Raw genomic sequence first — 20,193 nt, forward strand, 5'->3', positions numbered from 1 at the left:
CTGCGCAGTAGCGTCCCCAGGAGGGGAGGGCAAGAGACTGCGCGTGCGCGTGAGTGCCTGCCTCCGCCCCCTCTGGCGTGGGGACCAGTGGGGCGGGCTCGGCGGCGTCGCGGCGAGTCCAGAGGGGAGGACTGAGGAAGGGGCGTGGCCAACAGGCCGGGCGCCGGCCACCCTCTTCCGGGCTCCTCCGGCTGCGCGCGCATCCTCCTCCCCCCTTCTTTTGTGGTCCGACCCATTGCGAGGGTGACAGGAAACCCTGTGCAGGGAGCGCCGCCATCTTGGACCAGCCCGAGGAAGATCCTGAGGGAGCCGCGGGAGCAGTCGCCGCTGCCACCGCCACTGCCGCCAGCGCGTCTGCAGCTCCTCGGCCTGCCCGCTGCCTGCCCGGGCCTCGGCCGGCCGCCCCCGCCCCTCTCCCGCTGCGCCCGCCCTCCTCTCTTCCTCGTCCTGACGCCCCCCTCCCGCCCGGAAAGCTGCCCAGCCACCAGCAACCCCCCAGGTAACCCAGGCCTTCCGCAGTGTCCGGCCGGCCGGGGTCTCCTCGCTGGGCTCTCCTGGGGTCAGCGATGGGGGCGACGGCGGGCTGTGAGCGCGGGCGCGAGGCGCCGCGGGGCGGGCGGTGTCAGGCCGCAGCGAGCCCGGGGTCGGCTGTGGGTTTCGCGGCGCCGGGCCTGACAGGAGTCCGTGCGGGGGCGAGGGTGTCCCCCCGAGGCGCCCGCGGGAGTCTGGGTCCTCCCCGCCCAGCGGCGGGCCCCGGGCGCGGCATGTGGAAGGGTGTGTGCGGCGTCGCCTTCCCCGCCTCTCCGGCCGGCCTGGGCCGATTCGCACCTCCCGCGGGCCCCCGTCTCCTTGCCGCCGCCGACCTCCCCCCGCCGGGTCTGTCCGCTCGAGCCGCGCCGCCCTGCAGCCCGCGAGCCCCGAACGTGGCGTCCCCTGGCCCATCGGCCACGTCGGGCCCCGAGCACAAAAGGCGGCCGCCCGGAGCCCCGCCGGCGTCTCGGACCGACTCCGGCGTCCTTGCCGGTGGGGGTAGACTGTCATGGACTCGGGCTGGGCGGGGGTCTGGGGGTCCGTGCGGCGAGGTTCTGGTTTGAGGGAAGCTCTGTAATGTCTGTGGCATCCTGTAAGGTCTCGATCGTGGGTAGCGTGTGGAAATAACGAGGACAAAAAGTTTTTGGCCTTTCTAGAATTTAAGCAAAGAAGGCGGAGCTAAGTGTGTTTCGGTGGTTTGCTCTTTACTGTGTGCTAGACGCGGATTTTAGGTATCGAGACCCGCAGGTTTAGCTTGCTTCACATTGCTCTGGGTGGTAAGTAGAGTATCTTCATCCCCCAGGTGAGGAAACTGAGGTGTGGAAGTGCCATGTGGCTGCTTAATGATGGTACATGCAAACTCAGGTTAGGCCAGGGCTACAGACATGACCACTGAAAATGTAGCTACAGTCTCATTCCCTTTTTCCTACGTTTGCGTTTGGATAACAGCTGATTTCTCCTTTGTAACCCAAAGTCTGTTGGCCACTACACTGCTAGTTCTCTGACAACCCCAGAGGAAAGATGACAAGATTTCCGTTTTATGTTTGAAGAAGAAACTGGAGTTCCCAGAGGGCAAATGCTTTCCTGGCGGTCCCACAGCGAGTGTCAAGAGTCCAGATTTGAAGTCCTGCAAAGTTTACTGCTCCCTTCATTACCGTCAGAACTGCCTAGTATTTCGGTGTGGTTGTCGAGGACAAATTTGACCTTGCAGTAACCCAGTTCCCACTCCCCCATTCGTCAAGACTGCAGAATTTTTCTGCAGTTTTCTGCTTACACCCATTTACTTGGTCATGCCTTTGAGACTTGTAGTGGTCAGGAGTTTTGGAAGGTTCCTGCTCCAATACTGCCACTTCCTAGTGACCTCAAGCAAGTTACTTCACTTCTTCAGACTAAGCGTCCTTATCCATACAAGGGATAACTGTACCTACATTTTGGAGTTGTTGTGAAGATTTAAGTGGGGTTTAAAACCCTTAGCACATTGCTTAAAGTTTGGTCAGCTCCCATTGTCTCTGACAGTGCCAGGCTAGTAGTGAGTGTCTAGTATTTGTTGAGTGAGGGAGAGGAACATGGAGAGCTGTCGAGTTAGATCTGAGCCTTAATCTTAGCTTTCCCTTTAGTAATATATGAGCATGGATGTATCTCCTCTCTGAGCTGGTTTCCTTATTTGTAAAGTGAGTTTTTAGAATTAGAGATTGCTTATAAAGTAGCTGACATATTAGGCACTCACTAAATGGCAGTTACTGTAAAGATGTAAAACCTTTAGAAATTTAATAACCTAAAAAATTCCCTTGGAATTAAAGCTACACTTAAAAACTTTTTTTTTTTTTACATTTCATGTTAAACTTCATTGTTGTGCATTCTGCAACCTTGCAACAGAATATGGGGTGTTTTTACAACTGATTTTTATCAGTATTAAATATCTTTGCATAATTTTAGTAAGATACAATTAGAGGAAACTTTGTGTAAGGCAAATAAGTTACTTTAAAACTAGGGCTACTGAGATAGGTTTCATTTTTTTAAACTTGAAACATTTTTTATGATTAAGAATGCTGTGCATTACTGGAGAAAGCAGTGTACCAGTAGAGATATCAAAGATACTATACTTTTAAGAAACTTTTTCTTCTAGATAGTTTTTAACATATGCAGAATAGAGTAGTATATTGAGCTTTCACATACCCATTATCCAGTGTCAACAGTGCTCCGTCTTATTTCATCTATATATACTTGTACCCTCTCCACCAAATTATTATTTTTGAAAAACTTTTTATTGGACTATAGTTGATTTACAATGTTGTACTCGTTTCTGCTGTACAGAAAAGTGAATCTGTTTTACATATACATATATCCACTCTCTGTTACAATTATTTTTATTTACTTCTTAAAATTCTGTTGATTTTTATTTTTGACTGAGCGGGGTGTTCGTTGCAGTGCAGACTTCTTGGCGCAGTGGCTCCTCTTGTTGAGGAGCACAGGCTCCAGGGCGCTCGGGCTTCAGTAGTTGTGGTGTATGGGCTTAGTTGCTCCCGGGTAAGTGGGATCATCCTGGACCAGGGATCGAACCAATGTCCCTGACATTGACAGGTGGATTCTTATCCACTGCGCCACCAGGAAAGTCCTTCCCACTCTACTTTAGATTCTTTTCCATCTACCAAATTATTTTGAAGCAAATCTCAGACATCCTTTCCTCAGTAAATTTTTCATTATTTCTGATCCTTTTAATTCTAAGTGCAGGGTTTTACTTTTGTTTTTTCTCGTGAATACTTTCCTTCTGTGGACAGAGGTACAGTATTACTTTATTTCCTATTCACAGCGTGCCATCATAATTAGCTGAAAAATTTTGTCTTTCTCTTAACACATGGAGAAAAACTTTTTTCTTACCACATTAATTTATAAAAAAGTGTGACATTAAATATTTTGTCAAAACTGAGGTGATTTTTAGGTGAGTCTCGGAAATGAGTGGGTTATTTTCAGAGGTTGCTGTAAGGTTGAGGACAGGAAATTGACCACATACTTTGATTAGTTTAATAGATTAACTCCCAAAGTTTTGTGTCCACTTGACTGACAAATCAAGTAGCAGTCCACTTGAGTGGTCTTGTAAACACACCAAAGTGCTTCTCTTCTTGAGTTCCATGAAGGGAGGGCCCATATATAAATATAAATATAAATATATATATGTATTTTTTTGATCATTACTGTATTGTCAAAACCTAACAATTTTTAAAATATTTTTATATTGGAATCACAAAAGCAGTTTATCTTGGTTCAGGTGTTTTTAACAGCATTTTTCATGTATAAAAAAGCCTCACTTAAACAATAAGGGTCAGAATTTAAGTCATCCAGAATATTTTTATTTAGGGGTTGCTTTTTTCCTTTGTTGTCTTGAATCGATTATATAGAAATTACACAGTAACACCTGATGTCCTAAGAGTGGAATAGAATAGCTGTGTAACAGCTGTGAAAGGATTAGACAAGTGTGTAAGTTAATATAGCAAGGAGTCAAACCATAAGAAAATGAAAAAATACACTCCATTATTGGGAGTTAGAGCTGTTGGGAGAGTTTTTTTGTCTTTTGTTTTGTTTTTATTTTTGGCAGCACCAGGGGCCTTCTAGGATCTTAGTTCCCCCGACCAGGGACTGAACCTGGGCCCTCAGCAGTGAAAGCAGAGTCATAGACCCTGGACGTCCAGGGAATTCCCCTTTTGATTGTTTTTTGAATCTGATCACGAGTCACTTCATATGATGTTCCCCATGTTATTGGTAAATGTGGAAGTAATGTTGGAAATATTATGACTGGGGTTTTTTGTTTGTTCTTGTTTCACATTACAATTATATGTAAAGATGCTTAAAATATTTTAACAGTCCTTTTTTTTTTTTACTTTTAATATTTTAGAGTATTACTAATGAATATAGCAGATGCTTATAGTGTCCTCTCAGTGATAGATAAGGGCTTCCCTGGTGGCTCAGAGGGTCTGCCTGCAATGTGGAAGACCTGGGTTCGATCCCTGGGTTGGGAAGATCCTCTGGAGAAGAAAATGGCAACCCACTCTGATATTCTTGCCTGGGAGAGTCCCATGTACAGAGGAGCCTGGAAGGCTACAGTCCATAGGGTTGCAAAGAGTTGGACACTACTGAGCAACTTCACTTTCTTTCTTAGTGATATGTAAAAAAAGTTAATAGCTTTCCCCTTCCTTTTTTCTCTTTCATTCCATGTGTTAATTTTTTACAGTTTGGTGTGTATCCTTCTATATTGTATGTATATAGGATTGAGTGTGTGTATGTCTTTAAAAATGGGTATATGTTATCTCATGGAACTCTGCAGCATGCTTTTTTTTTTTTTTTCACTTAAAATCGTGAATATGCTTCCAGGTTAATGCATATATCTAAATGGTTTTTCAATTAGATGTGTATCATTTCATAGTACCGATGTACTTTATTTAGTCAAAATATTTTGGCACTTCAGATTCCCACAAGCGCAGTATTTGAAAGTGCCTACCTTCCTCTGTATTTGTACATTTCAAAACTAGTCATTTATATGTATAGTTCTATTTGGAACACTGTCTGATTCAGTAGATGGAGACAATGTGATTCTATTTTGGCACAACAGTGATTAGTGTTTAACATGCATTTAGTAACCATTAGGTCTATATGTATTGACCTGGAATTAGATCCATGCTGTTGTGAAGTGAAAAAAAAAACACACCCGTTGTAGAGTTTCATTCAGTAGCATACTCCATTTAAATATATTTCTTACCTTCATAGTGGTATATGTTTTATGTTCACAAGATGAGGTTGAGAAATCCTTTGCTAAAACAGTATTAATAAGGGAAAGTGTTCAGTCCTCTCCAACTCTTTGCGACCCCATGGACTGTAGCTTACCAGGCTCCTCTGTCCATGGAATTCTCCAGGCAAAAATACTAGAGTGGGGTAGCCATGCCTTTCTCCAGGGGGTCTTCCCAACCCAGGAATGGAACCCAGGTGTCCTGCATTGCAGGCAGATTGTTCACCACCTTAGCCACCAGGGAAGCCCCAAGCATAGTTAAAAAGGGGCCACTTGAACATGGTTCTGTTGCAGATACATAATTTTGAGTGAACTATGTCAGTAACGATGGGAGTCTTTTTAAACCTTGTGTTAGTTGCTGCAGTGCTTGATAGTTTTTGCCTGCCTGTCTACTGCAGTTAGTTAGTTTGAGTAGTTCTCCTTTAACTCTGCTTTTTAGGATCTTTATTGTAATGTTTAAGAAACTTAACCAGAAAATTGGGTGGTGAAGTGGAGAACAGGGTGCTGGCTTTCAGTCTGAAATCATAATTCTCTTTTATTTGTAAATAGCATACTAATTAATGGTTGGAAATAAAATTTCAAAATCAGGCATCTCAGATATTAACAAATACTTGTATGATTAATTAGCAAGTACACAAATTAGTGCAACTAGAATTGGTTTATAATTTCATGATTAGCCTTTAGAGCATTTCAGGTAGAAACTGGGATTGTTAAGAGTCCACAGTTTTAACATAATAAAATGAAAGGAAGCATAGTATGTACTGCTATAACTAAGTTAGAAGAAAGAAAAGATATAGCAACATGATAGGAGACCCATGAGAGTAGCAGTCATTTAAAGATGACTAATTACTTTTCCCCAAGTTTGAATGGGGAAAAAGAAGTTTAAAAGAGAAGTTAAAAATGAATTAGAAGAGAGAAACCTGAAGGGAATGCAGCCCAAGAAGAAATTAATAACCTTTATATACCATTCTTATTGTGAGAGATGATTCTTTTTCTTGTCTTCAAAATTTGGTGAGTAGTACAGACCAGTTTGAACCTCAGGACCAAGGTCATTCTTGTTTCTGGAAAAAGGAAATCAATCATAGTAATGTATGATGTTCAGAATCACGGTTACTTTAACTAGAAATACTTTCTTTTCTGAAAGAACTGGTCAAGGGAGTTTTCTGTGATGTGACTGATGATAAATGTGTTACAGCATGTCCCAGTTCTGTTGAATGTAATTCATACAGCTAAGTAGGAAGCCTATATTGTGTGAAATGATTATCTGGTAATTTACTGTAATTAACAGCTTTCTCTTCCCTAATAACAATAATTCACTTATTTTAAATATGTACTTTTTCTGCAAGTTAAATTTTATTACTTAGAAATTTTATTTGAAATATAACATGTAGTAAGCTGTTAATTTCAGTAAATGAATTTCCCCAATCCTGTTAAATATCTGGCTTGTGTATGTGACAGTTGGCTAGAACAGTAAAAACCAGATTAAAAAAATATTGGAAAATCAGTTTTTTTTAAAATGAGGTTAAACCTTCATATTTATAAAGAATTTTTTATCTTCAGCTGAAAACTGCTTTGAGAATAAATTTTTTTCTTTCAGTTTTATTGGGGAATAAAGTTTATTGTAAGTTATTACCAGTATTAGAATTCACCTCATATTTCTCTAGGAGCTAGCACGGTGTCAGACACAGTCAAGATTTGAATAAATTGGAGAGGTTTTTTTAAAGTTATTAAAAGTAGGAGAGAAATTAGATTTCTTTAGGTTAAAATCTTCTCTGGGGGTGAGAAATGAGCTGTGATCTTCAAACATATGTTGTAATACATAAACTTTCAAATTTTACAAGCACACTATTTCATTATTTCTCTTAACTCCTGGAAAAATATATAACAGGCATTTGGTATATTGTTAACCTTCAAATGCTATATTAGGAACTGTATGAAATTATCAATGATTGGCTTTAAAAAAAAATCTACAACAAAAGCAGTTTCATGTGGTTCTATTTCTGATATTTCGCTTAGAAATAATATGATTACTTTTTCTTCAGGTGTTATGATTATTTCAAGTAGAGTGAAAAGGTTATTTTGTATTTATAAGTTGGTGGTTACTTTTTACAACATTCTATTGTAAAATCAAAGTGTTCCAAACAAATAGATCATTAGACTTGATGAGTTAACAGCAATGGAGACCTTAACAGAGGAGGACTATTCATGATGATACTATTTAAACTTAAGTTTATAAAGATTTCCTTGATGGAAATTTTCCAGAGTAGCATTTCTTATCTGGTATTTCCTAAAGTGAAATACAGGAATTGTTTTGATATATGTTCTATTTCTGTGGATAATATTTGAGAGTGTTGAAGCAGTGTTCATCCAAGAGAACCTGTGTGTGTGATTAATTTGGGGAATGCAGCTCTTCTGACATGTAACCTCCGTTTTGTTGATGGGCACTGTGGTGTATCTGTGTGTCTGTGCAGGATCACAGCTTGGGTAACACGGGCACACTTTTCCCTGAAGTAACTCAATTTTGTTTGTTTCTAGTGCCACCATGGCAACTGCACCGTACAACTACTCTTACATCTTTAAATATATTATTATTGGTAAGTTTACTTAACTTATACTCTTGTTCTCCAAAGGTTAAAATGCAAAATGTTTATATGCTAATACTTAACATAGTACCCCAGGGGAAGTGAATACTTGTCTTTTTCACTGCAAAATTAAAACTCCTTTGGTAGGATTTATTTTTCATCAATGATGTACCAGTTGCTTTGTGACCCTAGGTACAAAGGCTGGCTACCTTTGAAGTGATGTTGTTTTTTCTTGAGGGCTACCTGAAGGTTAATACTGGGAATGAGATTAATTTCCTAGGAGCATTGATACATTCCAAAAATATCATGCAATTTCTCAGAGCCCCCTGGATTCCAAAAATTGATAAAAATTCAGAATAATTGTGTAAGATACATGAAATATAATGGTAGTTTTTCTCTTAATCAACTTTCAAGAAGATTTAGTTCAAATTAAAACAGTGCTGTTTATCCATATGTAAGAGTAAGTTGAAATATACGTATTTTCCTGTTAATTCTTCATACTAGTTTGGTTTAATGTTGAGCTTATGTGGCTGTATTGTAACACTTCCTTTAACCTTTAAAGGTTACATTGCTGTTAGTACAGTCAGAGATGATACCTGTTCTGTTACAGTTTTCATGTGATGCACATTCTTTTGTGAAATTCTACAAGAAATATGAGATAAAATGGGATCTAGTGAATCAAATTTCCAAAGCTTATTATTTCTGCTTGTTATATGCTGCCCTGTTGGTCACTCCTAGGAATTTTTTGGCTTTTATGCATATGGGTTAAGGGAAAAAACAAACAAAAAGTTGCAATAATTTAAAGTAAAAAACACTGTTAGAGCAGTTTCTCTGTTGAAAAGCTTTTCCCAGCTGGTGTCTGTTTATTGACATAATTCATAACCAGTGAAGGTTGGGAATAGTCAATTTATATATCACAGTGAAAACCTACGTTTAGGATCTTTTGAACTCATTATAAATTATGAAAATGAAAATCTTTTAAGTTCCCAGAGGTTTGTGATGTAATATGGTAAAGAAGGTGTAGCAGTCATTGCATATAATTATGAGGATAAAATTGAGAAATGTAATTACCACTTGAAACTTTTTTTTTAAACAGGGGACATGGGAGTAGGAAAATCTTGCTTGCTTCACCAATTTACAGAAAAAAAGTGTAAGTTCAATGTGTAAGATAAAACATTGGTAAATTCTTATTGTCACTTTCCTACCTTTTAAAATGTGTTATTTTCAGTATACTCTGTGCAATAAAATATAACTTCCCAATGTATATGTACTTTTATCTTTAGGAAGTGAATTTTTTAATAGGTACAGACAAAATGAAGTATACTTATATGTATGGTGTTGTTTTTTTATGCCATATATAGTTTGGTTGACTAGAGTTTTGATATAAACTTAATATAATATTAAGTTTATATATATTTATATTTATATATTTATACTTTAATATATAAAATATATATTTATAATATATATAATATATATTTATATATTTAAATATATATTTATATATAATATATAATATAAACTTAATATATAAACTTTGATATAAACTTAAGTTTTAAAAATATATACTATTAAAAAATAAAAATATATACTATAATTTCAAATTTAAATTATCTTTTTCTTGTTCTCTGACTTTCCATTGTAGAAATTATCTTATTAGGGGAAATGTGCTTATATATCATTTGCTAATAACTAAATAATAGTAGATTGGAAATATTTAAAATTGAATTCTTTCTGCATTCATGACTGGTCATTTTAGATTCAAAGTGCTACTCTGTCTTGTGTGGTAGGAGAAGGGGCCATTTTATTTTATGTAACTGATAGGCTAAATATCGTTGAAATTGTTTCCAACAGTTAAAATTATTTCTGTGGCATTTTTTAGCTTAATGTAACATTTTATGAAGTGTTGAGCGGTCTGTGTACTGTAGAGGAGTAATAGTGGATATAGGTTTCCAGTGGCCTGATTATAAAGAAAGGATTAATAGACTTGTCCTATTGGATTAGACTTGCAGATATATAATTATAAATACATGCTAAATTTCATGACCATCTTTGAAGTATTGATAACATTTTACAGAATAAATACTTGTTTGACTGAAAACAGCTAGAGTCCTAAAACCATTAATTTGTTATTAAGGTTAGAATTGTCAGAAGGCTAAATCGTATGATGTTGTTACGAAGAGTTTATTAAAATCCTTATTTTTAATTAGCAGATTCTTTTAGTCCAGAGGTCAGCAAATAGTAATGTGTGGGCCAAGTCCAGGCACTGCTTGTTTTTAGAAATAAAGTTTTACTGGAATGCTGTCATGCCTATTTTATGTGTCGTCTGTGACTGCTCTTGTGCTTTAGCCGAGTGGAGTCCTTGTAACAGAGGTCTTTTGGCCTGCAAAATGTGAAATATTTATTATTTGGTTCCTTGCAGAAATTTCTAAGCCTTGTTCCAGTCACATCCCTGTGACTCCTTACTTAAGGATTTTTGCTGATTTTTTTCTTTTCATGCAAGCTTTAATCTGTTTATAGCCTACAAGCATTAATGAGTCTTTTGGTTTTCTAATGGATCATTTTCCCATTGATTTTAATTTGAAGCTTTCTGCAAGTTGGAATATTGTATTTCTTTTCTTCCCGAACAGTTATGGCTGACTGTCCTCACACAATTGGTGTTGAATTTGGTACAAGAATAATTGAAGTTAGTGGCCAAAAAATCAAACTGCAGATCTGGGATACAGCAGGACAGGAGAGGTTTAGAGCTGTCACACGAAGCTACTACCGAGGAGCCGCGGGAGCACTTATGGTGTATGACATCACTAGGTAAGAGATTCATGATTTTCAACCTTCATTCTTGAAAAAGGAAATCTACTTTAGGCAGTGTGATTTTTTTTTTTAAATTGTTAGGCATTCTATAGTTTGTAATTGTGTATCTGTTAAATGAACTTTTTATTATTTGGACTTTATGGTTTTTTTCCCCAAAATTGCTGTGTATGAGATTTGATATATTGATAACATGTTGATTTCCTTATCTGAAAGTGGGTAAGACTAAAGAAAACTTTAGGAGATGCTGGTGGAGCTAGTGAAAGAATACTCTTCTGAAAAGCAGTATCAGTTGAATTATTTGAAGTGAAATATTTCACACCAAATATTTTCACTTCAGTAGAAAGCAAGCAACTCTTTAAGAATTACTCTATTCAGCCTCTTGCCTAGAGAATCCTGTGGATGGAGGAGCCTGGTGGGCTGCTGTCCATAGGGTCGCACAGAGTCAGACACGACTGAAGCAACTTTGCTTGCATGCATGCATTGGAGAAGGCAGTGGCAGCCCGCTCCAGTGTTCTTGCCTGGAGAATCCCAGGGACGGAGGAGCCTGGTGGGCTCCCGTCTATGGGGTCGCACAGTCAGACACGACTGAAGCGACTTAGCAGCAGCAGCAGCAGTGTTAAAGTTCATGCCTTTTCAAAATAAGGCCAAGCAAAGGAATTAAGTAGTTTTGCTAATCCAACGTGGTAGATTATAAAAAAATTCTCATACTTGAATCTGAAATATTTGCTTATTAAATTTTTTTGTGTCCTAAAATGGATTGAAGTAGCTCATGATACTTCATGCTGCAAGATTGAATTTATTTCAACTCTGCTATTTATGGAAACTCAAAAGTAATTGATAGAGGATAACAAAACCCGACCCTAAATGTTTAACTTGGGAAGATTGTGCCCCTTCATTAAACACTGTGCTGTCTGTCTGCTGTAAGCTAGAAAACGAACTAGACCACGTCTCATACTAATGCAGTGTCTGAAGCAGAGTGCCTCTTGTCTCCCCCTGCAGCGGACAGCATTCAGTGAGTGGGACCAAGTGACAGACTTTTCAAGTGTATCTCCTTTTGGGAAATGCTTTACATTGCTCTTAAAAGAGTCACAATGAGAAGTTCTGCAGTAAAGGGACTCTTTAAGTTTCTTTAATTTAGTGTTTCCTAAGGTGGTTTTATTTATTTAGAATAAAGATGGTGGATGATTATGATTATAGTGCTTGAAGTTTTACTGAATTTTTGAATTGGGTGGTCTCAGGGCAAAACAGAGGGGACAGCCTTAAGGCTCTTCACTGGAGCCAGGCAACTGGTAAATAGTTTTGCGGGAAGACAGCTAAAGAACCTGGCCATTTGTACGGACATCTTTTTATGAGGGATGCATTCCTGAAGGCTCTGCATAGTTGAAAACTGCATTATTAATAAAATTTAACTATGGTGATATGTACCTAAATGTATGTATAATATTGTAGATTGTTTTGCTTTTTCTCTGTGTTCTTTTTTTAATTCCAGCCTACTGAGACATGAGTGATAAGGCTTGTGCTTTTTAAAAATTATATTTGATCGTTTACTTAGAAAAGTTGAAAACACTGGGAAAAAAATTTTTATGTGACTTTTTTTGACATGTGGGTGTTGGTTTGTGTATAATGTGATATAGCACAGTAAAAAGAAATTCTTGAGTAAGGAGTTCTTTTCAGTTCTCTTTGGGGAAGGAGTAAATGTTCAGTGTATCAGATTTTATATGAACACTGGCAGCTGGAGGTGATGGAGTATGTTCACTAGACTGAACTCGAAACTCTTCAAGGGCACAGTGTCTGTAGAAGGTCCTGCGCCTGGCTCTGAAATCATTTCTGCCTCTTTATGGGCCTCTGTTGCCTCACCTGATAGATTCATGTTCTGTGAGTCTGTATAAATTAAAAATATTTTTAACCATCAAAATTTAAAAAAAAATTTTTTTTTAAATGTTTTGACCTTTTTGGTAAAGTCTAATTAATAGTAGTAGTATATTCTGTATTATTTTAAATTATTTGGATTTGTTTGCTGTCTTAGGTCCTACTTGGCTAATGCAAAGGAGCCAGGAGTTTTTAAACTCTCAGATTGGAGAAAATGGAGAAATAAGGCATTCTGAATCCCCAAGTGATTTAGCTGCTGGTACAGTTAGGATAAACTCACTCTCTGATATACCTGGGGACTTCAGTTTCCAGTCAAATGTATTAATCTTCTTAAAGCTGATTTTTGAAATTCAGAGTTCAGAATTATTTTCCATCAATTTTTTATCTTGTTCCTTGCTTGCTTATTGGTCCGTTTATGTTTTTAAATGTAAATAATTTACTCCTGACATGTAAGTCATTAGCAAAGTTGTTGACTATTGCGTTGTTTGTTTAAAACAAAAGGTTTGGCTAGATATTTGAAAAATGTATATTTACATTCCACAATTCTCTAGGGTAACAGTCTAGTCAAATCAAAAATACTTTTTAAGTGTATATTTAAAATATATTTGATGAAGTTTCTTTTTTTTCCCTATTGAAATGGCAACTGAATGTGGCAGTCACAAAAATAAACTTTAATTTTTGCAGAAGAAGTACATATAATCACTTAAGCAGCTGGTTGACAGATGCAAGGAATCTCACCAATCCAAATACTGTAAGTTAAATGATGTCTGTTGTACAAAAAGCTTAAGATCTAAGTTGACCCAGAAAGGAAAGCCATTTGCTAAGTGGTCTTGTTTTGTATTTGGGTACTAAGAATGAGAGAATGTTTATTCTTAAGTTAATTGAACTTAAAACCTTTTTTCGAATATGGATTATGCCAGGTTTCGCACTTGGTTTTTGTTCATGTTTGTGGTTTAAGAAAAATGAAAGTTACGAGAGGGGTGGTGATTTCATGTCAGATGGAGGCTATGAAATCTGAAACTTTCACTTTAATCTGCGTTGTTTCATAAAATGTCACCGTTAGAGGAAACTGGGCAAAGTGTACTTGGGATCTCTGTTATTTCTTAACAGCTACATGAGTCTTAATACAATTTCAATTAAAAATAAAAACAGTTCTGCATATTATAAAGAAATAACCAGTCTGAAAAGAGTTCTTTATCTGAGATTTTAAAGACGAGCTGCCATGCTAGGCTCTGCAGTATACGACACAGAGTGTCGGTCTTTGGCCAATAAAAGTATAGTCCAGCAGGGAGATTTCCTGCGGGGACACAGCCAGCCTCTGAAAAGCGGAGCGCCTGGTGTGGCGCTGGGCGCCGCCGTCTGCAGAACCCAGGTTTACAGAGGAGGTGGTGTGTGAGCTGGGACTGGAGGAGTAGAAAGGTTTTGGTAGATTCTGTGGAGGGTATTCCAGGAACAGGTGAGGAAAGGCTCTGCGCAGTGACTGCCTGAGCTTTGTGAGAGGAAGGCTGGGTCTCACTTGCCTTTGTACCCCAGAACCTGGCAGTGGCCTGGTTTAGTAAATATGTAATCAGTGGTAAGACTGGCTTTCATCAGGGAACAGCAACTTAATTATTTTAAGAGTCAGTTAACATGGTGTGCCTTTTATGCCAGGAACTGTGTCTGGAACTTTCCTATCCATTATCACATTAAACCCACTGTAGGAATACGTACAGATCTATAGGTGAATGTTCATACAGCTGTGTTTGCAAGTCAAAAACTGGAAACAACCTAGATGGCTATCAGAAGGTAAACAGTGAGACAATTTGGTGCATCTGTTCTGGGGAATGCTCTCCAGCCATATAAGGGAATCACTTGTAGATAAATAGATCTCATGGGTGTTGTGCTGAGTGAAAAAGTCAGTCTCGAAAGATTACATACTGTATGATTCATTTATATAAAACATTCCCAAAAAGAAAAGTTACTGAGTTGGAGAGGAGATTTGTGGTTGCCAGGGGTTAGTGATGGGGGTGAAAGGTGTGAGCTGACTGGAAAGAGGGCAGCACAGAGCACGTCCTTTGTAGCGATGAAGCTGATCGTGGTGACACAGATCTATACCTGCAGTAAGATTGCACAGAACCATACACAGTAAAACAGATCTCAGTGAGGACTGTAGACTGTGCCAATGTCAGTTTCCTGGTGTTGAGAGTGTGCAGTAAGTGTGTAAGATCCTAGTATTGGGGAAGCTTGGTGAAAGGCATATAAGAACTCTACTCTTCTGTAAACTTCTGTGATTCTTTTGTTATGTTCTAGTAAAGTATTAAAAACAGCAAGAAAACAACTTATTGTAGAGAGTCGCTAAAGGAGTGTAATAAAAAAAATTAGCCATGTCCTTCTTGGTTTCATTTATGCCTCTTAAAATCTTACCAGAATCTTATAGAAGAAAGAAAAAAAATCTCTTAAGGTCTAGTGGAAACGTTACGTTTTCTGTAACTTTGCCTTTGATTTCTATGTTAAAGTTACATACTTTCTAATTTTGTTGATAGTGTATGTTGTAGCATGCCAGGTTACGCCTCCCCTTTCATGAAGATGGGAAGCATGGTTTGGAAATGCTTAAGGAATGGAGAGCAGGCAGTGTTGTTTCCACTAAACAAACATTTCTTAAGCTGAGTGCCTGTGTTATAATGACCCTGTACTACTTAGCCATCGTGACTTTACCAACTTTGATTTTTTTAAAAACTTGATTTCATTTTTTAAGTGTTATTGCCTTATTCTTTAGTGGACTAGTGGACTGTATGTGAAAACGTTTTCCCATCCTCAGTGGGCACTCGTCCACAGTGATTGAAGAATGCTAAAGGTGGACATTTGGGTCAAAATAGTTATAGTTCATGGACGCCATTTTTTGAAAGGATGGCCAGGGGCTGAAATTTCACATGAAAAAAAGTTAATGATGGACAACCCTTTTAGTTGAAACCATCCATTTCTAAAGTATCTGGATTTACTACGTCAGTTTTGAAGGGGAACATATTTGCCTTGAATTTGAACTCACTGTACATACGTTCTCCCACCCCTCTTGTCCCCTGTCATGGATACAGTCATTTGTTGTCAGTTGCGACAGACTTAGTCTAGCTTTGGGATAGTGTAGGGGAGGACAGGATTTGAAGGTCACAGTTTGGGTTTTCTACTTGAATTCTAATGTCTGCCTACCACAGACTCTTGAGTGATCTTTTAACAAGTCCTTATTTGCTTTATTTGAGTATTAATTTCCTTACTTTTAGCCTCAGAAGTTGAACTAGTAGTTTTAAAGCTTTCTGTGGGTCCCAGGAACTTTGGACGCTCTAATGAAAGGCAGAAACCTTCTCTTCCAGGCAGTGTCCTGGAAGACATCCCCCTGTCCCTCTTCATAGAAATACCTTCATGATTCTGTAGTCATTGTCTGATGGGTAATTGCTAGTATTTAGTTTCCTTTTTAGACCTGAATTTTAGAGCGTTCATGTCTGATTTAAAGGTTGCTTTTGTGTAAGACGTCTCTCTCTCGGTTACGATCCAGGTGATAATCCTCATAGGGAATAAAGCAGATCTGGAGGCTCAGAGGGATGTGACGTATGAGGAAGCCAAACAGTTTGCTGAAGAAAATGGTGGGTTTCTTTTGAGACTTAATGGCTTTTTTGGGTCACACATGGGAGAATTTCTAAGAAGTGGGGTTTTGACAATGCAGATTATTAGACAGTTTTTTTCTTTTGTTAAGTGCAAATTGCTCAAATCGAAGAATGAGGAAATAACAAAATGCGTTTGTATTTGAGTTTCATTTTGAGGGCAGTAGAATTATTTAATGACATAAAGATTCCCTCCATCTCAAACTCATAGTCTTTCATAAAATACTGTGGTAGGAGTACTGAAAGCTGATGGGAAACTTTTACTCCGAAGTCACTAAAGAGAATGTCCTTGTGAGTTAATTTGAAATGTCCTTCATAGTCTGAATTTTATTTTTAGGTTTATTGTTCCTTGAAGCAAGTGCAAAAACGTAAGTATGACTAAAATTAGTAGATCATTTTTATTACATTCAAATTTCTCAAAGTAGAACCATATATGTATATAAATGTATAATGTATAATATGTAAGTGTGTAATGCTTATGGCAGTGAAAACAGCAAAAACCCCTTTGCTTGCTTCACATTTCAAAATAATCTTTTTTTGTTACTTTCCCTAAAATATTATACCTTGATTATACCCATTGGTAATACAGGTTAGTAAATTAAATTGTGTTAACACAAATTGTGTAAAGGCTAAAAGTGACCTTTACAACCAAGGCTGAATTTGGCATCTTGGACTCAAGGTTGGTCAACCTGTTGATTTAATGCTTCTCATTGCAGTAAAAGCATGACTTTAGGAAATATTCAGTGTCTTCTTAAGAGTAATTAGAAGCATAATTAACATTTCTAATTGTTATTCCACGTGCATTATTGAACCTCAGCACTCCTATCATAGTTCTTCATTTATTAAGTCAAATACTCCTTGTAGTGGTGAGAAGCTAGCCCCTTTTTGATTAGCCTCATCTGTACTGTTGGTCCTAAAAGGGCCGATGTCAAACGTGAACGTGGCCAAGCATGATAAGAACGTACAGTTTATGCTTGGCCAATCAGACCATACAAATCCTGGAATACTGTTTGGAGATAATGTTGTTTCTGTTTAGGATACCCTGTATTATGGCCTGCTTAGTTATTATATGTTAGTATATAGCATTTTCATGGTTAGAGCACATAAAGTTTCAAATTGGGTTTGCAGAAAGAGCTTAGTATTGTTTATATGCTTTGCACAGAAAATATTTTCCTACGTTGTTCTCTTAGCTCAGTCTTCTGGTAATCCCTTATTAGATGACAGTGGCTAAGTTGAAGACATCATGGCAGTTGACCAAAGGTTAGCAAAAGGTCATTGTATAATGTCGTATGTTTTGTGGAAAACTATGGTTTGCCAGTAAAGTTGTTGATTGCCTCTTAGGGGAGAGAACGTAGAAGATGCTTTCCTTGAGGCAGCCAAGAAGATCTACCAGAACATTCAGGATGGAAGCTTGGATCTGAACGCCGCCGAGTCTGGTGTACAACACAAACCTTCAGCCCCGCAGGGGGGCCGGCTAACCAGCGAGCCCCAGCCCCAGAGAGAAGGCTGCGGCTGCTAGTGACCTCCTCGCAGGGCTCTCATTCGACCTTTCACCTCTGTCTGTTGGAAGCAGTACTTTTTACTGCCTCACTGTCTTCTGTACATCTTACTGGGTTTAATTAAAAAGAAAAAAACAACTCTGTTGTAAAAACAGTTTAACACAATACTAAACTGCTAAACAACTAGATGTAATCAGGTTATCAAAGGCAAGTAGAGTAATAAATCTCTCCTGCATGGTAAATCTAGACTTTTTTTTCCCCCTTGATTGTCCTCGTGATAGGTATGTCACCAATCCATGATTTAAACTGAGCACTGATGCTGGACTTGATTTTTTTACCCCTCCCTCTTTTTGGCAAGGCTTTGTCTCATTGTACGGTTTAATTTGATGATATCTTAAGCTTTCTTCCCATCTTTAACTGTTCAGGTATGTCTGTTGTAACCCATAAATTTATTGCTGTGAAATGACTTCTGATGATAGAGAAAGGGTTCTTCAAAGCCTTTTGTTTTTGTTGGATAAATTCCCTGTTGTGTGGGTGGCGTTTTTCTTAAGGCAGTTTGCTTTTGTCTTAGCCTTGCGCAGGGAAAATATCCATTTATCTTTTTTCTTATGCTTAATTAATAGCTTTATCCTTTTTTTTTTACACCATTTTATGTTTTTCTCTTTAGCAGAAAGTAAATATGTATAAAATTTGAAGGAACCGAACTAACAATACATTCTGTGTATATTATTTTAATGAAGAAAATAAATTGATTACTGGCCTTGGAACAGTATAAAATACCAGTTTGTACAGCAGGACCTATATGTGACCATGTTACTCCCTTCCATTTCACATGAGGAAATAGACACAACTTCTGTTCACACGATCTACTGGCCCCACCCTTTGGTGCTGGCGGTGTTTGGGGACATTTATGCTGGAAAGAGCCCCTGGCGTGAGAGGATTAACACTAGCAGATTCTGTTCCATCTTTGCACCGTGCTTACCTGCTGACTTTCTTAACTGTTCTCGTGCAATCAACAATGTGCTAACCTGCTTTTCTCTTTTTGTAAACATTTTGCATTACAGGCTGCATTTCTTGCCTTACTGTATAGAAGAAGAAAAAAGGCTGGGTTTCTTATTGCACATTTTAAGCTTTTATACCTGTATCTTGGAATGGTAAGATTCTGAACCAGACAGCCAGAACCGCAGGTCTGCTGTTAAGGGATTTTAAATAGTGCATTTTTAACACTACAGTGAAATAATTTAAGATACCCCTTGTGTTGTAGTATATTTATGTCACGTCGGCATACATTGTTTCTTAAGGGGGAGGTGTTTCTAAGGGTGTTCAGTGTTCCTCTGATACAAAGTAAGTTACTACTTTGCACTGGGTGGTGTGGCCACTGACAGAATCCTGTATTGCAAGGGAAACAATCCTATTTCTGTAGACAACAAACTTAGGTTTTACCAAGTTCTTTACTTCTGTTGATTGATTCCTAATTGAGTTTATGGTTCAGGCTGGGAATTGAGAAGTTATTTGAAGTAGGATAGGTAAAACCTCATTATATAAAATGCACCCTCAGCTCAACTGCTGTGTTTAAAATACACATTTTAAATCCCTATTTACAGACACTAAAGTAAAAAATACTGCTTTCTGGGTTGTAAACATGTGGTAGTACCAGAGTATTGTATAGTCAATGTTAAATAAAAGCCAAAACTGGAATGTGCAGAAAATAGGATTTGGTTAATTTGTGGACTCATCTTTATTTTTGTCTTTGTTTAACTTTTTTAAAAAACAAGATACCTGGAGTGTATCGGGTATGTTCTGTTAAGGACGTCCAGTGATCCGTTCTGCTGACACTGTTGCATCACGAGGGGCTCGCCCAGGGACCATGACCTGCTGGTGTGTGTGTATATATTTACAAAACAAGCAAGCAGACCGCCCACCGGGTATGAGGTAGCCGTCACAGACGAGGCCTGCGGCCTGCTCGGGTGCGGCGCCCTGGTCCCCAGAGGCGGTGACCGTGGGTCTTAACTGTGCTGTGACAGGGTTTACCCAGACTGCTGTACGCTTCACTCGATGTAACAAAATGCTATTAATCTAAATATTTGTAAATAAAGTACCTGTATCTAGATTAAATTAGAATTGTTTGCCTTATTTTCTAAATTATAACAGGATTTCATATTTTCTTCAGGCAAATAGTTATCCTGGCATTAAGTTGCCAGTTTTTACTGCAAAACTGCCCTTAATTGTTTAAAAAGACGTCTACGTAAGGAGCATGTGAATCCACGCCACTCGGTACTGGAGCTCCAGTCTGACCCGTGCGTCCAGGTCACACCTGCGGTGTTTTTTAGCCTATCTCAGTGTGGGATCGCACGTCTGCTGGCTGGCAGCGTTCTCCCTTGACTCTGCTTAGGACCAGATCCTGTTAGTTGCATGTGAAATCCCCTGTAACAAACTTGGGTGCTCAGAGAGAGAGGCAGACTGTTGTAACATCCGTGTGCTAGACACTGGGC

The 20,193-nt window shown here is 38.6% G+C and overlaps 1 protein-coding gene across 1 annotated transcript; it reads left to right on the forward strand.

Annotated features, from left to right (window-relative positions):
* Nucleotides 1-217: 217 nt before the first annotated feature.
* RAB14 (RAB14, member RAS oncogene family) lies at nucleotides 218-19,816 on the forward strand. Its single transcript, XM_043927159.1, has 8 exons — nucleotides 218-499; nucleotides 7,844-7,902; nucleotides 8,987-9,040; nucleotides 10,521-10,698; nucleotides 13,255-13,321; nucleotides 16,097-16,184; nucleotides 16,540-16,570; nucleotides 17,544-19,816. Exons 2-8 carry the CDS (start codon nucleotides 7,851-7,853, stop codon nucleotides 17,719-17,721), a joined length of 648 nt encoding a protein of 215 aa, XP_043783094.1. The 5' UTR covers nucleotides 218-499; nucleotides 7,844-7,850; the 3' UTR covers nucleotides 17,722-19,816.
* The last annotated feature ends 377 nt before the right edge of the window (nucleotides 19,817-20,193 follow it).

This window comes from Cervus elaphus, chromosome 16 (assembly GCF_910594005.1).
Source record: "Cervus elaphus chromosome 16, mCerEla1.1, whole genome shotgun sequence".
In the NCBI taxonomy this organism is placed as follows: Eukaryota; Metazoa; Chordata; class Mammalia; order Artiodactyla; family Cervidae; genus Cervus; species Cervus elaphus.

Bases quoted from the DNA above. Each gene is read 5' to 3' on its own strand.
- RAB14 (XM_043927159.1), top strand. From the start codon at position 7,851: ATGGCAACTGCACCGTACAACTACTCTTACATCTTTAAATATATTATT. The intron at 9,041-10,520 runs GTAAGTTCAATG...CTTCCCGAACAG, and splicing joins CCAATTTACAGAAAAAAAGT to TTATGGCTGACTGTCCTCAC. The intron at 16,185-16,539 runs GTGGGTTTCTTT...TTTTATTTTTAG, and splicing joins ACAGTTTGCTGAAGAAAATG to GTTTATTGTTCCTTGAAGCA.